The 18,893-nt window shown below is 54.4% G+C and overlaps 1 protein-coding gene across 1 annotated transcript in view; it reads right to left on the reverse strand.

Moving 5' to 3' along the window:
- LOC136787783 (bromodomain-containing protein DDB_G0280777-like) overlaps window positions 1-18,599 on the reverse strand; it is a 32,781-nt gene extending 14,182 nt beyond the window's left edge. The window contains exons 1-4 of the mRNA XM_066985106.1: window positions 18,576-18,599; window positions 17,554-17,631; window positions 12,789-15,913; window positions 12,056-12,318 (exon numbers count right to left, since the gene is read on the reverse strand). Of these exons, the coding sequence (XP_066841207.1) occupies window positions 14,837-15,913; window positions 17,554-17,631; window positions 18,576-18,599 (1,179 nt within the window). The 3' untranslated portion in view covers window positions 12,056-12,318; window positions 12,789-14,836. The remainder of the gene's footprint in view (window positions 1-12,055; window positions 12,319-12,788; window positions 15,914-17,553; window positions 17,632-18,575) is intronic.
- Between the last annotated feature and the right edge of the window lie 294 nt (window positions 18,600-18,893).

Consider the following 18,893-nt stretch of genomic DNA (forward strand, 5'->3'; position numbering starts at 1 on the left):
GAGAGAGAAGGCGCAGAGTCCCGTTGCGTGTGGGGCTGTGTAAAGGCTCCCAAAGGGAGGTCAGGTCTACCCAAAGGCTTGGGTTGGGAGGCTTAATTAGGGGTGTAATTAGGGTTAGCGTTAATATCCTGGGGGGGGGGTTGGGGGGGTCCCAGGGAGGATCCTTAATGGCTTGGGGGGGGGGGTCTTAGTGGCTATGGGGGGGGCCTTAATTAGGGTTAGGGTCTGGAGAGAGAGAAGGCGCAGAGTCCTGTTGTGTGGGGTTGCATAAAGGCTCCCCAGGGGAGTTCAGGTGTACCCAAAGGCTTCGGAATGGGGGCACTTTTTGATGGGAGAATCGGGGGACTGCTCCACGGCACTCGTCTCTCCCTTCCACTCAAGAGCGCCTTGCAGACGGCTGCTGGGCACCTGCAGTGGCACCGTGCTGGTACAAAAGTAAGCGTGTGTGGAGCATGCTGCGATCTACCTCTTCCTTAGTGACCTGCAGCGACTGGAGGGGGCTGAGGCAATGAAGCTCCGTGCTGTTCCCTCGGGCCCCCAGAGAGAAGAGATCAGCGCCTGCCCCTCCACTCCCCTCCTCAGGAAGCTGAGGGCCGCCGTGAGGCCTCCCCTCAGTCGCCTCTTTCTACCTCTAGTCTTAATAGCTGTTGTTCCACTCAGGATGGTAGTGCAGCAAAAAGAAGTATATTACACACTGTTTGCATGATGTAAAGAAATAAATAAAAAACACCACAATCTGGTAAAAACTGAGCTGAGCCTGTCCTTTAAAAAGGGGAGAATATGCTACGGAAAGGAAGAGCTGTCTTTGTAATTGCTCAGCCACTCAATCTTGCTATCGTCACCAGTGAAAAGCCGTTCTCCCCGTGTGCTGTGCCCTCGTGAAACCCCCCTCCCCAGAGCAGAGCATCCAGCTGTGGGGCCCAGCACAAGGGAGACTTGGGCAATGAGCTGGGATTTTTTTCTTGTACCCCTTGAGGAGAGCTGAGCCGTGGGAGCGTTGGCATGGGGCGCCCTGGCCAAAATCGGCCATCCGTGCAGGGTCAGGACCTGAGGAGGGCTGGCTGTGGGGAGCCTGGCCTCGGCCCAGGATCAGGAAGGGCCCGCGCTTGTGTGTGGCTGCGGCACTGCCAGTTTGAGCAGGGGGTTCTCGGGTGAGCGCTGTGCAGGGTCGCTGCCGCGCTCACAGCCCTTCTGTCTGCTCCTGCTGTGCTGCTCCCCAGCTCCCTTCCCCTGCGTTCCCTGCATGGTGGGCACAGTCTGGCTGACCCCCAGCACCGAGGACCCTCAGGCTTACTTGTCGATCAGTCACAAAGTCCTGCTGTGGGTTCCTGGGTGTTGCTGTACATAAGACCCGGACTGCTGTGCTGTATTATTCAATATTTATTGGAAGTGTGGCCAAGGCTGCATCCCGGGGGGGGCTGCCCCAGCCCTTGGAAGAGGGTGGAGGGGGCCGTGGAGGTGATGTCTGTGTCCACGAGGACTGGGGGCTGCTGGGCCGGTCGTGCACCTTCCACTGATCCGCTGCCGGGCTTGGGGGCCGTGGAGGCCGGGCTGGTGGCAGGCGGGCCGCTCTTCCAGGCACTGATGGTGGCTGCTGGCGTCGGGCCTGGCTCTCAGGCGTACCACGGTGGTCAGGCCGCCTGTACGGGCTCACGGAGCGGCTGCGGGTGTCAGTCTGGGCTGCCTGGGCTGCGGCGAGGCGCCTGCGGAGACAGGAACTTGCTGAGGCCGTGCTGCGGCTGCGGTGCCAGGCGGGTGCGAGGCAGCAGGGTGCAGGCACCCGGCTGTGCGTGAGCTGTGGGCACACAGTGCTCTGTGCAGAAAACAGGGTGCCCTGTGCCCTCGGCTGGGACTCTGCTCCCCTCCACATCCTGCCCCAGCTTGTCTCCTCCCCAGCGCCTCGCCAGCCATCCTGACCTGCCTGCTCTGCACGTGCTGTCCCAGCAAGAAGACCTGGCCCCCGCAGAGACAGGGGTCCACAGCCGGGCTCAGCACGACCGGGTCCCAACAGCCACCGGCTGCCCTTTTTCAGAGCGCCTTGCAAGGACCAGTACTCAGCTCCCTGCCCGGCCCTGGCCCTGTCCCAACAAGGTGACGGCCTCGGCTCCCTGTTCGGGGAGGTGCTGCCCATCCGCTCTTTGGGATGTGTAATTAAACACACAAGCTCTGTGTGTGCTGAGGACACGCACGCTGGCAGCGCTCAGGTGCGGCTGTGACACACCGACTGCCCCTCTCCAAGGCAATGCCCGCAGCTGGCAGGGCTCATCCCCATGCTCCCAGTAGCTGGCACACCTTGGCTGAGGCGGACACCTGCAATTCAGGGCATCCCAGAACAGGGTGCCTTGTGCTGGGGGGGAACTGGCACTGCTGCGCTTCTCTCTCTGATGGCACCCTCTCTCAGCTCCTGCATTTCTCTTCCTGACCTTGTGTTGTGGTTTAACCCGGCTGGCAGCTAAACACCACACAGCCGTTCGCTCACCCTCCCCCCTCCCTCTCTGGGATGGGGGAGAGAAACGGGAAAGTGAAGCCTGTGAGTTGAGATAAAGACAGTTTATTAAGACAGGAAAATAATAATAACAATAATAATAATAATAGTGATAATGATAATAGTATTAATAATAATAATGTGTACGAAACAAGTGATGCACAATGGGATTGCTCACCACCCGCTGACCGATGCCCAGCCTATTCCCGAGCAGCCGGCCCCCCCCACCCCGGCCAGCCACCCCTATATATTGTTTAGCATGACGTCAGATGGTATGGAATACCCCTTTGGCCAGTTTGGGTCAGCTGTCCTGGGTCTGTCCCCTCCCAGCTCCTGCTGCACCCCCAGCCTGCTCGCTGGCAGGACAGAGCAAGAAGCCGAAAAGTCCTTGGCCTGGTGTAAACACTGCTCTGCAACAATTAAAACATCAGCATGTTATCAGCGCTCTTCTCATCCTAATCCAAAACATAGCACCCTACCAGCTACTATGAGCTACTTAACTCTGTCCTAACTGGAACCAGGACAGATATCCACCCCTTATTCCATACCATTTATGTCATGCTCAGGTTACACTCTGTCCAATACATTCTAATTAATCACCATTTTCATCTATGATATATAGCAATCATGGTAGTGATGACATACATTATTATATAATGATTAACATACTACAATTCAACTCATGGGCTATTCTCACCCAGTATCAAATCCCCTTGAGGTACACACCGGACCTCCCCATTCTTTTGCATTACCCACCAAGTGCATCCAGGTCCCTGAGCAAAAGCAATTCCACGAATGGGTTTGCCTTTTCCTGAGGCAGGAGTAGCCCAGACTGTTTTACCCAGCATGTTTCTTACGTGCACTACAGGAACTTTATCCCCTTCTACAGTGCGTAACAGGTTTGATTGGGCAGGTCCAGCTCGGTTGGCAGATCCCCTGGTATTGACTAACCAGGTGGCCTTTGCCAAATGTGTATCCCAATTTTTGAATGTCCCAGCACCCATTGCTTTCAGTGTAGTCTTCAACAGTCCATTGTATCGTTCAACTTTTCCAGAGGCTGGTGCATGATAGGGGATGTGATACACCCACTCAATACCATGTTCTTTGGCCCAAGTGTCTATAAGGTTGTTTCGGAAATGAGTCCCGTTGTCTGACTCAATTCTCTCTGGGGTGCCATGTCGCCATAAGACTTGCTTTTCAAGGCCCAGGATAGTGTTCCGGGCGGTGGCATGGGGCACAGGATATGTTTCCAGCCATCCGGTGGTTGCTTCCACCATTGTAAGTACGTGGCGCTTGCCGTTGCGGGTTTGAGGGAGTGTGATGTAATCAATCTGCCAGGCCTCTCCATATTTATATTTCAGCCATCGTCCTCCATACCAAAGAGGTTTTGACCGTTTGGCTTGCTTGATTGCAGCACATGTTTCACAGTCATGAATAACCTGTGCTATAGTGTCCATGGTCAGGTCCACCCCTCGATCACGAGCCCATCTGTAGGTTGCATCTCTACCTCGATGGCCTGAGGTGTCATGGGCCCATCGGGCTATAAATAATTCACCTTTATGTTGCCAGTCCAGGTCCACCTGAGCCACTTCAATCTTAGCAGCCTGATCCACCTGCTGGTTGTTTTGGTGTTCTTCAGTAGCCCGATTCTTGGGCACATGAGCATCTACATGGCGTACCTTTACAACCAGGTTCTCTACCCGGGCAGCAATATCTTGCCACAATGCCGCAGCCCAGATGGGCTTGCCCCTGCGCTGCCAGTTGTTCTGCTTCCATTGCTGTAACCACCCCCACAGGGCATTTGCTACCATCCATGAATCAGTATAGAGATAGAGAACTGGCCACTTTTCTCGTTCAGCAATATCTAAAGCCAGCTGAATGGCTTTTACTTCTGCAAACTGACTCGATTCACCTTCTCCCTCAGCAGCTTCTGCAACTCGTCGTGTAGGACTCCATACAGCAGCTTTCCATCTCCGATGCTTTCCCACAATACGACAGGACCCGTCAGTGAACAAGGCATATTTCTTCTCATTTTCTGGTAGCTTGTTGTACAGGGGGGCTTCTTCAGCACGAACCACCTCCTCCTCTGATGATATCCCAAAGTATTTGCCTTCTGGCCAGTCCATAATCACCTCCAAGATTCCTGGGCGACTGGGGTTTCCTATTCGAGCCCGCTGAGTAATCAGTGCAACCCACTTGCTCCATGTAGCATCAGTTGCATGATGCGTAGAGGGGACCCTTCCTTTGAACATCCAGCCTAGTACCGGCAGTCGGGGTGCCAGGAGGAGCTGCGCTTCAGTACCGACCACTTCCGAAGCAGATCGAACTCCTTCATATGCTGCCAATATCTCCTTTTCGGTTGGAGTATAGCGGGCTTCAGATCCTCTGTATCCCCGACTCCAAAACCCCAGGGGTCGACCTCGAGTTTCCCCAGGTTCTTTCTGCCAGAGGCTCCAGGTGGGACCATTCTCTCCGGCTGCGGTGTAGAGCACATTCTTTACATCTGGTCCTGTTCGGACTGGCCCGAGGGCTACTGCATGAACTATTTCCTGCTTAATTTGTTCAAAGGCTTGTCGTTGCTCAGGGCCCCATTCAAAAGCATTCTTCTTACGGGTTACTTGGTAGAGCGGGTTTACAATCAGACTGTAATTTGGAATATGCATTCTCCAAAACCCCACGACACCTAGGAAAGTTTGTGTTTCTTTTTTGCTAGTTGGTGGAGACATAGCTGTTATCTTGTTGATCACATCCATTGGGATTTGACGACGTCCATCTTGCCATTTAATTCCTAAAAACTGGATCTCTCGTGCAGGTCCTTTAACTTTATTCTGTTTTATGGCAAAACCGGCCTTCAGAAGGATTTGGACTATTTTCTTCCCTTTCTCGAAAACTTCTTCTGCAGTGTCACCCCACACAATGATGTCATCGATGTACTGCAGGTGTTCAGGAGCTTCCCCCTGCTCCAGCGCAGACTGGATCAGTCCATGGCAAATGGTAGGGCTGTGTTTCCACCCCTGGGGCAGCCGATTCCAAGTATATTGGACTCCCCTCCAAGTGAAAGCAAACTGTGGCCTGCACTGTGCTGCTAGAGGGATGGAGAAAAATGCATTAGCGATATCAATTGTGGCATACCACTTGGCTGCCTTTGATTCCAGTTCATACTGGAGTTCTAGCATGTCCGGCACTGCAGCACTCAGTGGTGGCGTGACTTCGTTCAGGCCACGATAGTCCACTGTTAGTCTCCACTCACCATTAGACTTTCGCACTGGCCATATGGGACTATTAAAAGGTGAATGAGTCTTGCTGATCACTCCTTGGCTCTCCAGTTGACGAATTAGCTTATGGATGGGACTCAGGGAGTCTCGGTTGGTGCGATATTGCCGCCGGTGCACAGTTGTGGTAGCGATCGGCACTTGCTGTTCTTCAACCCTCAGCAACCCCACAACAGAAGGGTCCTCTGAGAGACCAGGCAAGGTAGACAACTGTTTAATGTCCTCTGTCTCCAAAGGAGCTATGCCAAAAGCCCAGCGGAACCCTTTTGGGTCCTTGAAATATCCTCTTCTAAGATAGTCTATGCCAAGGATGCACGGAGCATCTGGGCCAGTCACAATACGGTGCTTTTGCCACTCATTACCGGTTAGACTCACTTCAGCCTCCAATACAGTTAACTGCTGGGATCCCCCCGTCACACCATAAATACAGATGGGCTCTGGCCCTTTATAGCTTGATGGCATTAGGGTACATTGTGCACCGGTGTCTACCAAAGCCTTATACTTCTGTGCGTCTGACGTGCCAGGCCATCGAATCCACACAGTCCAATAAACTCGATTGTCCCTTTCCTCCCCCTGGCTGGAGGCAGGGCCCCTCTAGTCCTGGTCAGAATCTTCATTTCTGTGTTTAAAGGACTGCCTGCTGGAAGTTGGAGCAGCAAACCTTTCAGAGAACTCCTTTTTCCCAATTGTTTTCCTTTGCAATTCACGTACCCGTGCCTCTAGGGTCGCAGTAGATTTTCCATCCCATTTTCTCATGTCCTCTCCATGGTCACGTAGGTAAAACCACAGGGTGGCACGGTGTGTGTGCCCACCATATTGTCTTCCTTGCATAGATGAACGTTTACCCCTAATAGCTGAGACACTGGTTTGTACAGGTGGGGAGGAAAATAATCTCTCTTCAAGTTGGTGGATCTTTTCAGAAAGTTTCTCCAAGGTATTCTCTTTTAGCTGGTGGACACTGGTTCGTTCAGGTGAAGGGGAAGATAATCTTTCTTCAAGTTGGTGGATCTTTTCAGAAAGTTTCTCTAAAGCATTCTCTTTTAGCTGGTGGACACTGCTTCGTTCAGGTGGAGGGGAAGATAAATTCTCTTTAAGTTGGTGGACCTCTTCAGAGAGTTTCTCCACAGCTGAGACACAGGCCTTTAGGGAAGAGGAGAGATTTCCTTCGTACTGCCGGAGTATTTTAGTCACTTCATTCACTGTGGGATTCTCCTCCGTTTTCCAGGCTAGTATTGCCAATGAGTTGGCATATGATGATGGGGAACTCTGTACAAACTTCCGCCACATGGGTAGTGTACACCGGACTGCATCTGGATCTGCGGATGTTTGTGCGTCGTCTAGGTCCTTATAAATTACTTCCCGTACGGCCAATTCCCTCAGGTACTGAATTCCCTTCTCCATGGTGGTCCATTTGCTTGGTAAACATACAAGTTCTTCCTTGAAGGGATACCTTTCCTTCACAGCTGACAGGAGACGCCTCCAGAGGCTGCGAGATTGTGCTCCATCTCCAATTGCTTTGTCAATGCATGCGTCCCTAGCAAGGGATCCCAGCCGCCTGGCTTCCTTGCCCTCCAATTCCACATAATTGGCTCCCGTGTCCCAGCACCGGAGCAGCCAGGTGACAAGCTGCTCGCCTATACAGCGACCAAAATCTTTTCGCACATCTCGTAGCTCACGCTGGTATAGAGTCCGGGTAGTTACTGTTGATTTTTCGACATCCTCATCCTCATCTTCAGTCTTCTGCACCTTTGATGGCCGGTGTAGAGTCCGGGTAGTTACTGTTGATTTTCCGACATCCTCATCCTCATCTTCAGTCTCCTGCACCTTTGATGGCTGGTATGGAGTCCGGGTAGTTACTGTTGATTTTTCGCCATCCTCATCCTCATCTTCAGTCTCCTGCACCTTTGATGGCCCAGCCTCGTCCTCACTACGCCCAGACTTAGCAGAAGACTGTCTGCGTTTTAAACGACCTGAGCCTCTATACCATTTTTTCACCTTGTCTACAGGGGCAACTTGCACTGCTACAGCTCGTTTCTCTGACCCAGACACAGGGTCTGCCACAGGGGTTGGAATACCCTCTGCGGGGTCAACTTGCACTGCTACAGCTCGTTTCTCTGACCCAGCCACAGGAGTGGGAGCAGCTGCACGAGCTGGGGCAGCTGCAGGAGCTGGAGCGGCTGCAGGGGCTGGAGCTGGAGCGGCTGCAGGGGCTGGAGCTGGAGCGGCTGCAGGAGCTGCAGCTGGAACGGCTGCAGGAGCTGCAGCTGGAGCGGCTGCAGGAGCTGGAGCTGGAGTGGCTGCAGGAGCCGGAACGGCTGCAGGAGCTGGAGCCGGAACGGCTGCAGGAGCCGGAACGGCTGCAGGAGCCGGAACGGCTGCAGGAGCCGGAACGGCTGCAGGAGCTGGAGCGGCTGCAGGAGCTGGAGCGGCTGCAGGAGCTGGAGCCGGAACGGCTGCAGGAGCCGGAGCGGCTGCAGGAGCCGGAGCTGGAGTGGCTGCAGGAGCCGGAACAGCTGCAGGAGCTGGAGCGGCTGCAGGAGCTGGAGCTGGAGCGGCTGCAGGAGCTGGAGCGGCTGCAGGAGCTGGAGCTGGAGCGGCTGCAGGAGCTGGAGCGGCTGCAGGAGCTGGAGCTGGAGCGGCTGCAGGAGCTGGAGCTGGAGTGGCTGCAGGAGCCGGAACAGCTGCAGGAGCTGGAGCGGCTGCAGGAGCTGGAGCGGCTGCAGGAGCTGGAGCTGGAGCGGCTGCAGGAGCTGGAGCTGGAGTGGCTGCAGGGGCTGGAGCTGGAGTGGCTGCAGGAGCCGGAACAGCTGCAGGAGCTGGAGCGGCTGCAGGAGCTGGAGCAGCTGCAGGAGCTGGAGCGGCTGCAGGAGCTGGAGCTGGAGCGGCTGCAGGAGCTGGAGCTGGAGCGGCTGCAGGAGCTGGAGCTGGAGCGGCTGCAGGAGCTGGAGCTGGAGCGGCTGCAGGAGCTGGAGCCTGAGCGGCTGCAGGAGCTGGAGCGGCTGCAGGAGCTGGAGCGGCTGCAGGAGCTGGAGCGGCTGCAGGAGCTGCAGCTGGAGCGGCTGCAGGAGCTGCAGCTGGAGCGGCTGCAGGAGCTGGAGCTAGGTTGCTAATAGCATCAATTGCAGCTCAATAGGCACAAGCCAGACCCCAGCACGCTACAGTGATTTGTGTCACTTTGGAACTGCCAGAGTCATGACACCTTTTTTTCAAGCATTCTGCCAGCTTTTTAGGATTTTGCAGTTGTTCAGGGGTGAATGTCCAAAACACTGGAGGTGACCACTGCTCTAGAAACCTGCCCATATCCTCCCACACTCCCTGCCACTCGCAACTACCCCGCCTCAAGACAGATCTCCGGATGAGATTCCTAAGTAGTTGTTTAACCCTCCACAAAATCTGAAGCGCATTCAGGAGACATAACAACAAGAGCAGGCTGGTCTGAGTATCCCAAGGATATTCAACATCTCGGAGAACCACCGTAACTAACTCGGGGGATAAGAGGGTGGTGGTGAAGGAGAAAGGGAGAGTGAACAGGTAGGGAAACATGTCTTCCCCTGTCCCCTTCACAGATTGGCTCCCTAACGAAAACAGGCAATAGGTGTAATTGCTAATAGTTTCCGAGATATGGGTTCCAAAGTAGAGAGTCGACGTCAGTGCTGAGTACAAATACCAGGTTAAAGTCGTGACCAGATATTTCATCATTTCATAAGCCATTGCTACACCGCACAGTACCATAACAATCTTAAACCAGGGCCCGGAAAGGATAAACAGTGCAACAGGGAGCACATACAGAAAGTAACGCACCATAAAACTCAATTTGGAATACAGGTACAGCAGACTGGAGATTAAGGCAATCAACATCGTGACTAGCAACTATTAAGCAGGTCCAATACTTATACCAATTTTAGTTTAACACACTCTGGTCAGATTTGTCGATATCTCAACCCTTCGGGCCCCACGTTGGGTGCCAAAAGGACTGTTGTGGTTTAACCCGGCTGGCAGCTAAACACCACCACGGGTGAGCCGTTCGCTCACCCTCCCCCCTCCCTCTCTGGGATGGGGGAGAGAAACGGGAAAGTGAAGCCTGTGAGTTGAGATAAAGACAGTTTATTAAGACAGGAAAATAATAATAACAATAATAATAATAATAGTGATAATGGTAATAGTATTAACAATAATAATGTGTACGAAACAAGTGATGCACAATGGGATTGCTCACCACCCGCTGACCGATGCCCAGCCTATTCCCGAGCAGCCGGCCCCCCCCACCCCGGCCAGCCACCCCTATATATTGTTTAGCATGACGTCAGATGGTATGGAATACCCCTTTGGCCAGTTTGGGTCAGCTGTCCTGGGTCTGTCCCCTCCCAGCTCCTGCTGCACCCCCAGCCTGCTCGCTGGCAGGACAGAGCAAGAAGCCGAAAAGTCCTTGGCCTGGTGTAAACACTGCTCTGCAACAATTAAAACATCAGCATGTTATCAGCGCTCTTCTCATCCTAATCCAAAACATAGCACCCTACCAGCTACTATGAGCTACTTAACTCTGTCCTAACTGGAACCAGGACACCTTGCTTTGCCTACGGCTGTCCCTGGCTCTGCTCTTGCTGCGGAAGGGCCAAGCTTCGCTAAGACCAGCAACAGAAAAATGGGCTCCAGAACAGAATGCCCAGGAATTAGAGGCCACCTAAAGCACTGGACAGCAGAAATTTCAGAAGAGTCTGGTCAAAAACTAACTGCTCACTTCACAATACGCTAACGACAACTGCTTCCTGGCTGGCAGCAGCCACATAATAATGTTGACAAAGATACGGTAACGAATCTGGGAGGGGGAGAGGAGGAGAGGGAGCGGGGGAACAACAACTCACTGATTTTTCTGCCTCCAACGCCGGATAAGCACGCACGCAGCACACAACTATCAAAAACAGGAGGGGAGCCGAGAATGCCACAGTGCCTGCTATGCAGGAACTTAGGAAATATTGGCGCTTCGCAGTGTTTGCATTGTTCTCCCCATCCACGCCTGCAAGAACAATTGTGGACATTGCTGTGTCCTGCGCACTACTGGTAATCTCACCGGAGGTCTGACATTGCCAGGAAGTGTTCTGTTTCATTTGGTTAGCATCTTTGAGCAAGTGAAAATCCTCAGGCCGCAATGCTTCCTGAGGTTCAGCAGAAGCTGGGGAATCTGCCAAAGGCACTGCAACTCAAGGCACTCTGGAGCCTCCCTTTTGCCTCTCAGCTTTGTTTTCCCTCCATCCTTTGTTTCCCCTGCCATAATGCTGAGGGCCCAGTGTCTCAGGTTTGCTCCCCCAGCTCTTTGGAGTTCTAAAAGTTCTTAGGCGCTTGCCCACCTTCGCTGCTCGAGGCACACTCGGAGCCTTAGGGACAAAACTGAACAAAATTCGGGAGCCCAGGAGTGCCAGTGAGGCAGTGCCCCATCTGCACTGGGTCAGGGCATCACTCTGGGCCTCAGCTCACAGGAGGGGTCCCGTTTCCCATCGTCTGCTCAGTGGGCTTCTGACGGCCTCGTTCCCCCAAGAGCAAGGTTCCAAAATCCCTGGGAACTGGGTGCGCTGGGAGGTGACCCCTCTCTAGCCACAGCCACAGAGCTTTGTGAGCGTCTCTCCGCTGCACTGCTCTCACATGCTGTCACAGCCCGGGGAAGACAGCCATCCTCAGGGAGCCACTCCTGCCTTCCTCTGCAACACTTGCTGCCTACTGACACTCTTGGGTTTGGCTGCTGACATGAGCTGCAAGAGCGGGTACCAGGGCAAGAACCTGCACACGCATGCTGGTTCTGGTTGGTGACAGCGGATGACCAAGAAACAGCCTTTACCTGGTGGGGCAGTTGCCTGTGTTGCCCCTGTAATTTTGCCAGGGAGTGGCAGCTTGCGACCGCTTCCTCGCCAAAGCACCTCCTTCGGCACAGTCTCTCTAACCAGCTCTTTAGAAAGAAAGCAGGACAGTGTGACTACAAGGAACTGCTCCTCCTTGAACCATATTCTGGGCACAGCTGCAAGCACACACCAGTTGCTGCTGGCTGGATCCCAATGTTTGCACGGAACAGCTCGGACCACTTATGGTAGTGCTGGGCTAGCAGCTGCCCCTGGGACACGGCGTGACCCACAAGCGGCAGCAGAGGCTCTCGGCCTTCTCTGGCGCTCACCAGTGCCTGCTAGGTGTGAAATTGAGTGTCTCCGCTCTGATCCATCCCTTCCTGCTGTGCAGGTTACGGTGTGTCCACACATGGATTTAGAACCTCAGCTTCCCAAGTCTTATGGCGGACAGAGTGAAATATACCCACCAGGTGCTGCCTTCTCGAAGTACTTTCTGATTTTCCCTGTGATGTGAGAGGACCTCAGGGAAGGTTTTACTCTTTCAGCTTTATCCTTTGCTCTTAGAGGACCTGAACAGAAAGTAGGAAGTTAACTTTGGCACCAGTGCAATTTGGAGAAGCAGGGCTTCGTTTGTGAAGTCAGTGAAATGACTTCCCACCCCTGGGATACCAGCTGGGCTCCAGCGCAGGAAGCAGCCGAGGATCTGGCAAAGCCCTCCCTGGGGACACTTCTGCAACCAAAGCCCCGTGAGAAGTTTCTGTCACATCGACACCTACATCAGTAGCTCTATGGCAGTGCCCTGTTTGCACTGGGTCAGGGCATCACTCTGGGCCTCAGCTCACAGGAGGGGTCCCGTTTCCCATCGTCTGCTCAATGGGCTTCTGACGGCCTCGTTCCCCCAAGAGCAAGGTTCCAAAATCCCTGGGAACTGGGTGCGCTGGGAGGTGACCCCTCTCTAACCACAGCCACAGAGCTTTGTGAGCGTCTCTCCGCTGCACTGCTCTCACATGCTGTCACAGCCCGGGGAAGACAGCCATCCTCAGGGAGCCACTCCTGCCTTCCTCTGCAACACTTGCTGCCTACTGACACTCTTGGGTTTGGCTGCTGACATGAGCTGCAAGAGCGGGTACCAGGGCAAGAACCTGCACACGCATGCTGGTTCTGGTTGGTGACAGCGGATGACCAAGAAACAGCCTTTACCTGGTGGGGCAGTTGCCTGTGTTGCCCCTGTAATTTTGCCAGGGAGTGGCAGCTTGCGACCGCTTCCTCGCCAAAGCACCTCCTTCGGCACAGTCTCTCTAACCAGCCCTTTAGAAAGAAAGCAGGACAGTGTGACTACAAGGAACTGCTCCTCCTTGAACCATATTCTGGGCACAGCTGCAAGCACACACCAGTTGCTGCTGGCTGGATACCAATGTTTGCACGGAACAGCTCGGACCACTTATGGTAGTGCTGGGCTAGCAGCTGCCCCTGGGACACGGCGTGACCCACAAGCGGCAGCAGAGGCTCTCGGCCTTCTCTGAGGCTCACCACTGCCTGCCAGGTGTGAAATTGAGTGTCTCCGCTCTGATCCATCCCTTCCTGCTGTGCAGGTTACGGTGTGTCCACACATGGATTTAGAACCTCAGCTTCCCAAGTCTTATGGCGGACAGAGTGAAATATACCCACCAGGTGCTGCCTCCTCTAACTCCTTTATGATATCCTCTACGATGTCAGGGGATGTTGGGGAAGATTTTCTTATTTCAGCATTGTCCTTCGCTGTTAGAGGACCTGAACAGAAAGTAGGAAGTTAACTTTGGCACCAGTGCAATTTGGAGGACCAGGGCTTCGTTTGTGAAGTCAGTGAAATGACTTCCCACCCCTGGGATACCAGCTGGGCTCCAGCGCAGGAAGCAGCCGAGGGTCTGGCAAAGCCCTCCCTGGGGACACTTCTGCAACCAAAGCCCCGTGAGAAGTTTCTGTCCCAGCGCCATCTACATCAATAGCTCAGTAGGAGAGCATACCAGGGCTCGTGCCTTGACAGGGCACACACACGTGCCGGTCTATACCCTCCCACCTGCAGAGATGCCTGGCTGACGTTTGGGCTTTGAGCTGGCAGCTCTCAAAGGAAGTCAAAAGCCACAACTTAATCAAGGCCATCTCCCAGAGCTTCAGTCCTGGAACCCATCTGGGAGCCTGGATCACCTTCGCCTTCGGTCCCATCTGTAAACACAAGTGGAGTCCCTCCTGTTGGGACCTCTTAAGTTGGTGGACCTCTTCAGAGAGTTTCTCCACAGCTGAGACACAGGCCTTTAGGGAAGAGGAGAGATTTCCTTCGTACTGCCGGAGTATTTTAGTCACTTCATTCACTGTGGGATTCTCCTCCGTTTTCCAGGCTAGTATTGCCAATGAGTTGGCATATGATGATGGGGAACTCTGTACAAACTTCCGCCACATGGGTAGTGTACACCGGACTGCATCTGGATCTGCGGATGTTTGTGCGTCGTCTAGGTCCTTATAAATTACTTCCCGTACGGCCAATTCCCTCAGGTACTGAATTCCCTTCTCCATGGTGGTCCATTTGCTTGGTAAACATACAAGTTCTTCCTTGAAGGGATACCTTTCCTTCACAGCTGACAGGAGACGCCTCCAGAGGCTGCGAGATTGTGCTCCATCTCCAATTGCTTTGTCAATGCATGCGTCCCTAGCAAGGGATCCCAGCCGCCTGGCTTCCTTGCCCTCCAATTCCACATAATTGGCTCCCGTGTCCCAGCACCGGAGCAGCCAGGTGACAAGCTGCTCGCCTATACAGCGACCAAAATCTTTTCGCACATCTCGTAGCTCACGCTGGTATAGAGTCCGGGTAGTTACTGTTGATTTTCCGACATCCTCATCCTCATCTTCAGTCTCCTGCACCTTTGATGGCTGGTATGGAGTCCGGGTAGTTACTGTTGATTTTTCGCCATCCTCATCCTCATCTTCAGTCTCCTGCACCTTTGATGGCCCAGCCTCGTCCTCACTACGCCCAGACTTAGCAGAAGACTGTCTGCGTTTTAAACGACCTGAGCCTCTATACCATTTTTTCACCTTGTCTACAGGGGCAACTTGCACTGCTACAGCTCGTTTCTCTGACCCAGACACAGGGTCTGCCACAGGGGTTGGAATACCCTCTGCGGGGTCAACTTGCACTGCTACAGCTCGTTTCTCTGACCCAGACACAGGGTCTGCCACAGGGGTTGGAATACCCTCTGCGGGGTCAACTTGCACTGCTACAGCTCGTTTCTCTGACCCAGCCACAGGAGTGGGAGCAGCTGCACGAGCTGGGGCAGCTGCAGGAGCTGGAGCGGCTGCAGGGGCTGGAGCTGGAGCGGCTGCAGGAGCTGGAGCTGGAGCGGCTGCAGGAGCTGCAGCTGGAGCGGCTGCAGGGGCTGGAGCTGGAGCGGCTGCAGGAGCTGGAGCTGGAGCGGCTGCAGGAGCTGGAACGGCTGCAGGAGCTGGAGCTGGAGCGGCTGCAGGAGCTGGAGCTGGAGCGGCTGCAGGAGCCGGAACGGCTGCAGGAGCTGGAGCGGCTGCAGGAGCTGGAGCTGGAACGGCTGCAGGAGCCGGAACGGCTGCAGGAGCCGGAACGGCTGCAGGAGCTGGAGCTGGAGTGGCTGCAGGGGCTGGAGCTGGAGTGGCTGCAGGAGCCGGAACAGCTGCAGGAGCTGGAGCTGGAGCGGCTGCAGGAGCTGGAGCTGGAGCGGCTGCAGGAGCCGGAACGGCTGCAGGAGCCGGAACGGCTGCAGGAGCTGGAGCCGGAGCGGCTGCAGGAGCTGGAGCCGGAGCGGCTGCAGGAGCTGGAGCGGCTGCAGGAGCTGGAGCTGGAGCGGCTGCAGGAGCTGGAGCTGGAGCGGCTGCAGGAGCTGGAGCTGGAGTGGCTGCAGGAGCCGGAACAGCTGCAGGAGCTGGAGCTGGAGCGGCTGCAGGAGCTGGAGCTGGAGCGGCTGCAGGAGCTGGAGCTGGAGCGGCTGCAGGAGCTGGAACTGGAACGGCTGCAGGAGCTGGAGCGGCTGCAGGAGCTGGAGCTGGAGCGGCTGCAGGAGCTGGAGCTGGAGCGGCTGCAGGAGCTGGAGCTGGAGCGGCTGCAGGAGCCGGAACGGCTGCAGGAGCTGGAGCTGGAGCGGCTGCAGGAGCTGGAGCTGGAGCGGCTGCAGGAGCTGCAGCTGGAGCGGCTGCAGGAGCTGGAGCTGGAGCGGCTGCAGGAGCTGCAGCTGGAGCGGCTGCAGGAGCTGCAGCTGGAGCGGCTGCAGGAGCTGCAGCTGGAGCGGCTGCAGGAGCTGCAGCTGGAGCGGCTGCAGGAGCTGGAGCTAGGTTGCTAATAGCATCAATTGCAGCTCGATAGGCACAAGCCAGACCCCAGCACGCTACAGTGATTTGTGTCACTTTGGAACTGCCAGAGTCATGACACCTTTTTTTCAAGCATTCTGCCAGCTTTTTAGGATTTTGCAGTTGTTCAGGGGTGAATGTCCAAAACACTGGAGGTGACCACTGCTCTAGAAACCTGCCCATATCCTCCCACACTCCCTGCCACTCGCAACTACCCCGCCTCAAGACAGATCTCCGGATGAGATTCCTAAGTAGTTGTTTAACCCTCCACAAAATCTGAAGCGCATTCAGGAGACATAACAACAAGAGCAGGCTGGTCTGAGTATCCCAAGGATATTCAACATCTCGGAGAACCACCGTAACTAACTCGGGGGATAAGAGGGTGGTGGTGAAGGAGAAAGGGAGAGTGAACAGGTAGGGAAACATGTCTTCCCCTGTCCCCTTCACAGATTGGCTCCCTAACGAAAACAGGCAATAGGTGTAATTGCTAATAGTTTCCGAGATATGGGTTCCAAAGTAGAGAGTCGACGTCAGTGCTGAGTACAAATACCAGGTTAAAGTCGTGACCAGATATTTCATCATTTCATAAGCCATTGCTACACCGCACAGTACCATAACAATCTTAAACCAGGGCCCGGAAAGGATAAACAGTGCAACAGGGAGCACATACAGAAAGTAACGCACCATAAAACTCAATTTGGAATACAGGTACAGCAGACTGGAGATTAAGGCAATCAACATCGTGACTAGCAACTATTAAGCAGGTCCAATACTTATACCAATTTTAGTTTAACACACTCTGGTCAGATTTGTCGATATCTCAACCCTTCGGGCCCCACGTTGGGTGCCAAAAGGACTGTTGTGGTTTAACCCGGCTGGCAGCTAAACACCACCACGGGTGAGCCGTTCGCTCACCCTCCCCCCTCCCTCTCTGGGATGGGGGAGAGAAACGGGAAAGTGAAGCCTGTGAGTTGAGATAAAGACAGTTTATTAAGACAGGAAAATAATAATAACAATAATAATAATAATAGTGATAATGGTAATAGTATTAACAATAATAATGTGTACGAAACAAGTGATGCACAATGGGATTGCTCACCACCCGCTGACCGATGCCCAGCCTATTCCCGAGCAGCCGGCCCCCCCCACCCCGGCCAGCCACCCCTATATATTGTTTAGCATGACGTCAGATGGTATGGAATCCCCCTTTGGCCAGTTTGGGTCAGCTGTCCTGGGTCTGTCCCCTCCCAGCTCCTGCTGCACCCCCAGCCTGCTCGCTGGCAGGACAGAGCGAGAAGCCGAAAAGTCCTTGGCCTGGTGTAAACACTGCTCTGCAACAATTAAAACATCAGCATGTTATCAGCGCTCTTCTCATCCTAATCCAAAACATAGCACCCTACCAGCTACTATGAGCTACTTAACTCTGTCCTAACTGGAACCAGGACACCTTGCTTTGCCTACGGCTGTCCCTGGCTCTGCTCTTGCTGCGGAAGGGCCAAGCTTCGCTAAGACCAGCAACAGAAAAATGGGCTCCAGAACAGAATGCCCAGGAATTAGAGGCCACCTAAAGCACTGGACAGCAGAAATTTCAGAAGAGTCTGGTCAAAAACTAACTGCTCACTTCACAATACGCTAACGACAACTGCTTCCTGGCTGGCAGCAGCCACATAATAATGTTGACAAAGATACGGTAACGAATCTGGGAGGGGGAGAGGAGGAGAGGGAGCGGGGGAACAACAACTCACTGATTTTTCTGCCTCCAACGCCGGATAAGCACGCACGCAGCACACAACTATCAAAAACAGGAGGGGAGCCGAGAATGCCACAGTGCCTGCTATGCAGGAACTTAGGAAATATTGGCGCTTCGCAGTGTTTGCATTGTTCTCCCCATCCACGCCTGCAAGAACAATTGTGGACATTGCTGTGTCCTGCGCACTACTGGTAATCTCACCGGAGGTCTGACATTGCCAGGAAGTGTTCTGTTTCATTTGGTTAGCATCTTTGAGCAAGTGAAAATCCTCAGGCCGCAATGCTTCCTGAGGTTCAGCAGAAGCTGGGGAATCTGCCAAAGGCACTGCAACTCAAGGCACTCTGGAGCCTCCCTTTTGCCTCTCAGCTTTGTTTTCCCTCCATCCTTTGTTTCCCCTGCCATAATGCTGAGGGCCCAGTGTCTCAGGTTTGCTCCCCCAGCTCTTTGGAGTTCTAAAAGTTCTTAGGCGCTTGCCCACCTTCGCTGCTCGAGGCACACTCGGAGCCTTAGGGACAAAACTGAACAAAATTCGGGAGCCCAGGAGTGCCAGTGAGGCAGTGCCCCATCTGCACTGGGTCAGGGCATCACTCTGGGCCTCAGCTCACAGGAGGGGTCCCGTTTCCCATCGTCTGCTCAGTGGGCTTCTGACGGCCTCGTTCCCCCAAGAGCAAGGTTCCAAAATCCCTGGGAACTGGGTGCGCTGGGAGGTGACCCCTCTCTAGCCACAGCCACAGAGCTTTGTGAGCGTCTCTCCGCTGCACTGCTCTCACATGCTGTCACAGCCCGGGGAAGACAGCCATCCTCAGGGAGCCACTCCTGCCTTCCTCTGCAACACTTGCTGCCTACTGACACTCTTGGGTTTGGCTGCTGACATGAGCTGCAAGAGCGGGTACCAGGGCAAGAACCTGCACACGCATGCTGGTTCTGGTTGGTGACAGCGGATGACCAAGAAACAGCCTTTACCTGGTGGGGCAGTTGCCTGTGTTGCCCCTGTAATTTTGCCAGGGAGTGGCAGCTTGCGACCGCTTCCTCGCCAAAGCACCTCCTTCGGCACAGTCTCTCTAACCAGCTCTTTAGAAAGAAAGCAGGACAGTGTGACTACAAGGAACTGCTCCTCCTTGAACCATATTCTGGGCACAGCTGCAAGCACACACCAGTTGCTGCTGGCTGGATACCAATGTTTGCACGGAACAGCTCGGACCACTTATGGT

The sequence above is a fragment of the Anser cygnoides genome, chromosome 31 (genome assembly GCF_040182565.1).
Source record: "Anser cygnoides isolate HZ-2024a breed goose chromosome 31, Taihu_goose_T2T_genome, whole genome shotgun sequence".
NCBI classification, from domain to species: Eukaryota; Metazoa; Chordata; class Aves; order Anseriformes; family Anatidae; genus Anser; species Anser cygnoides.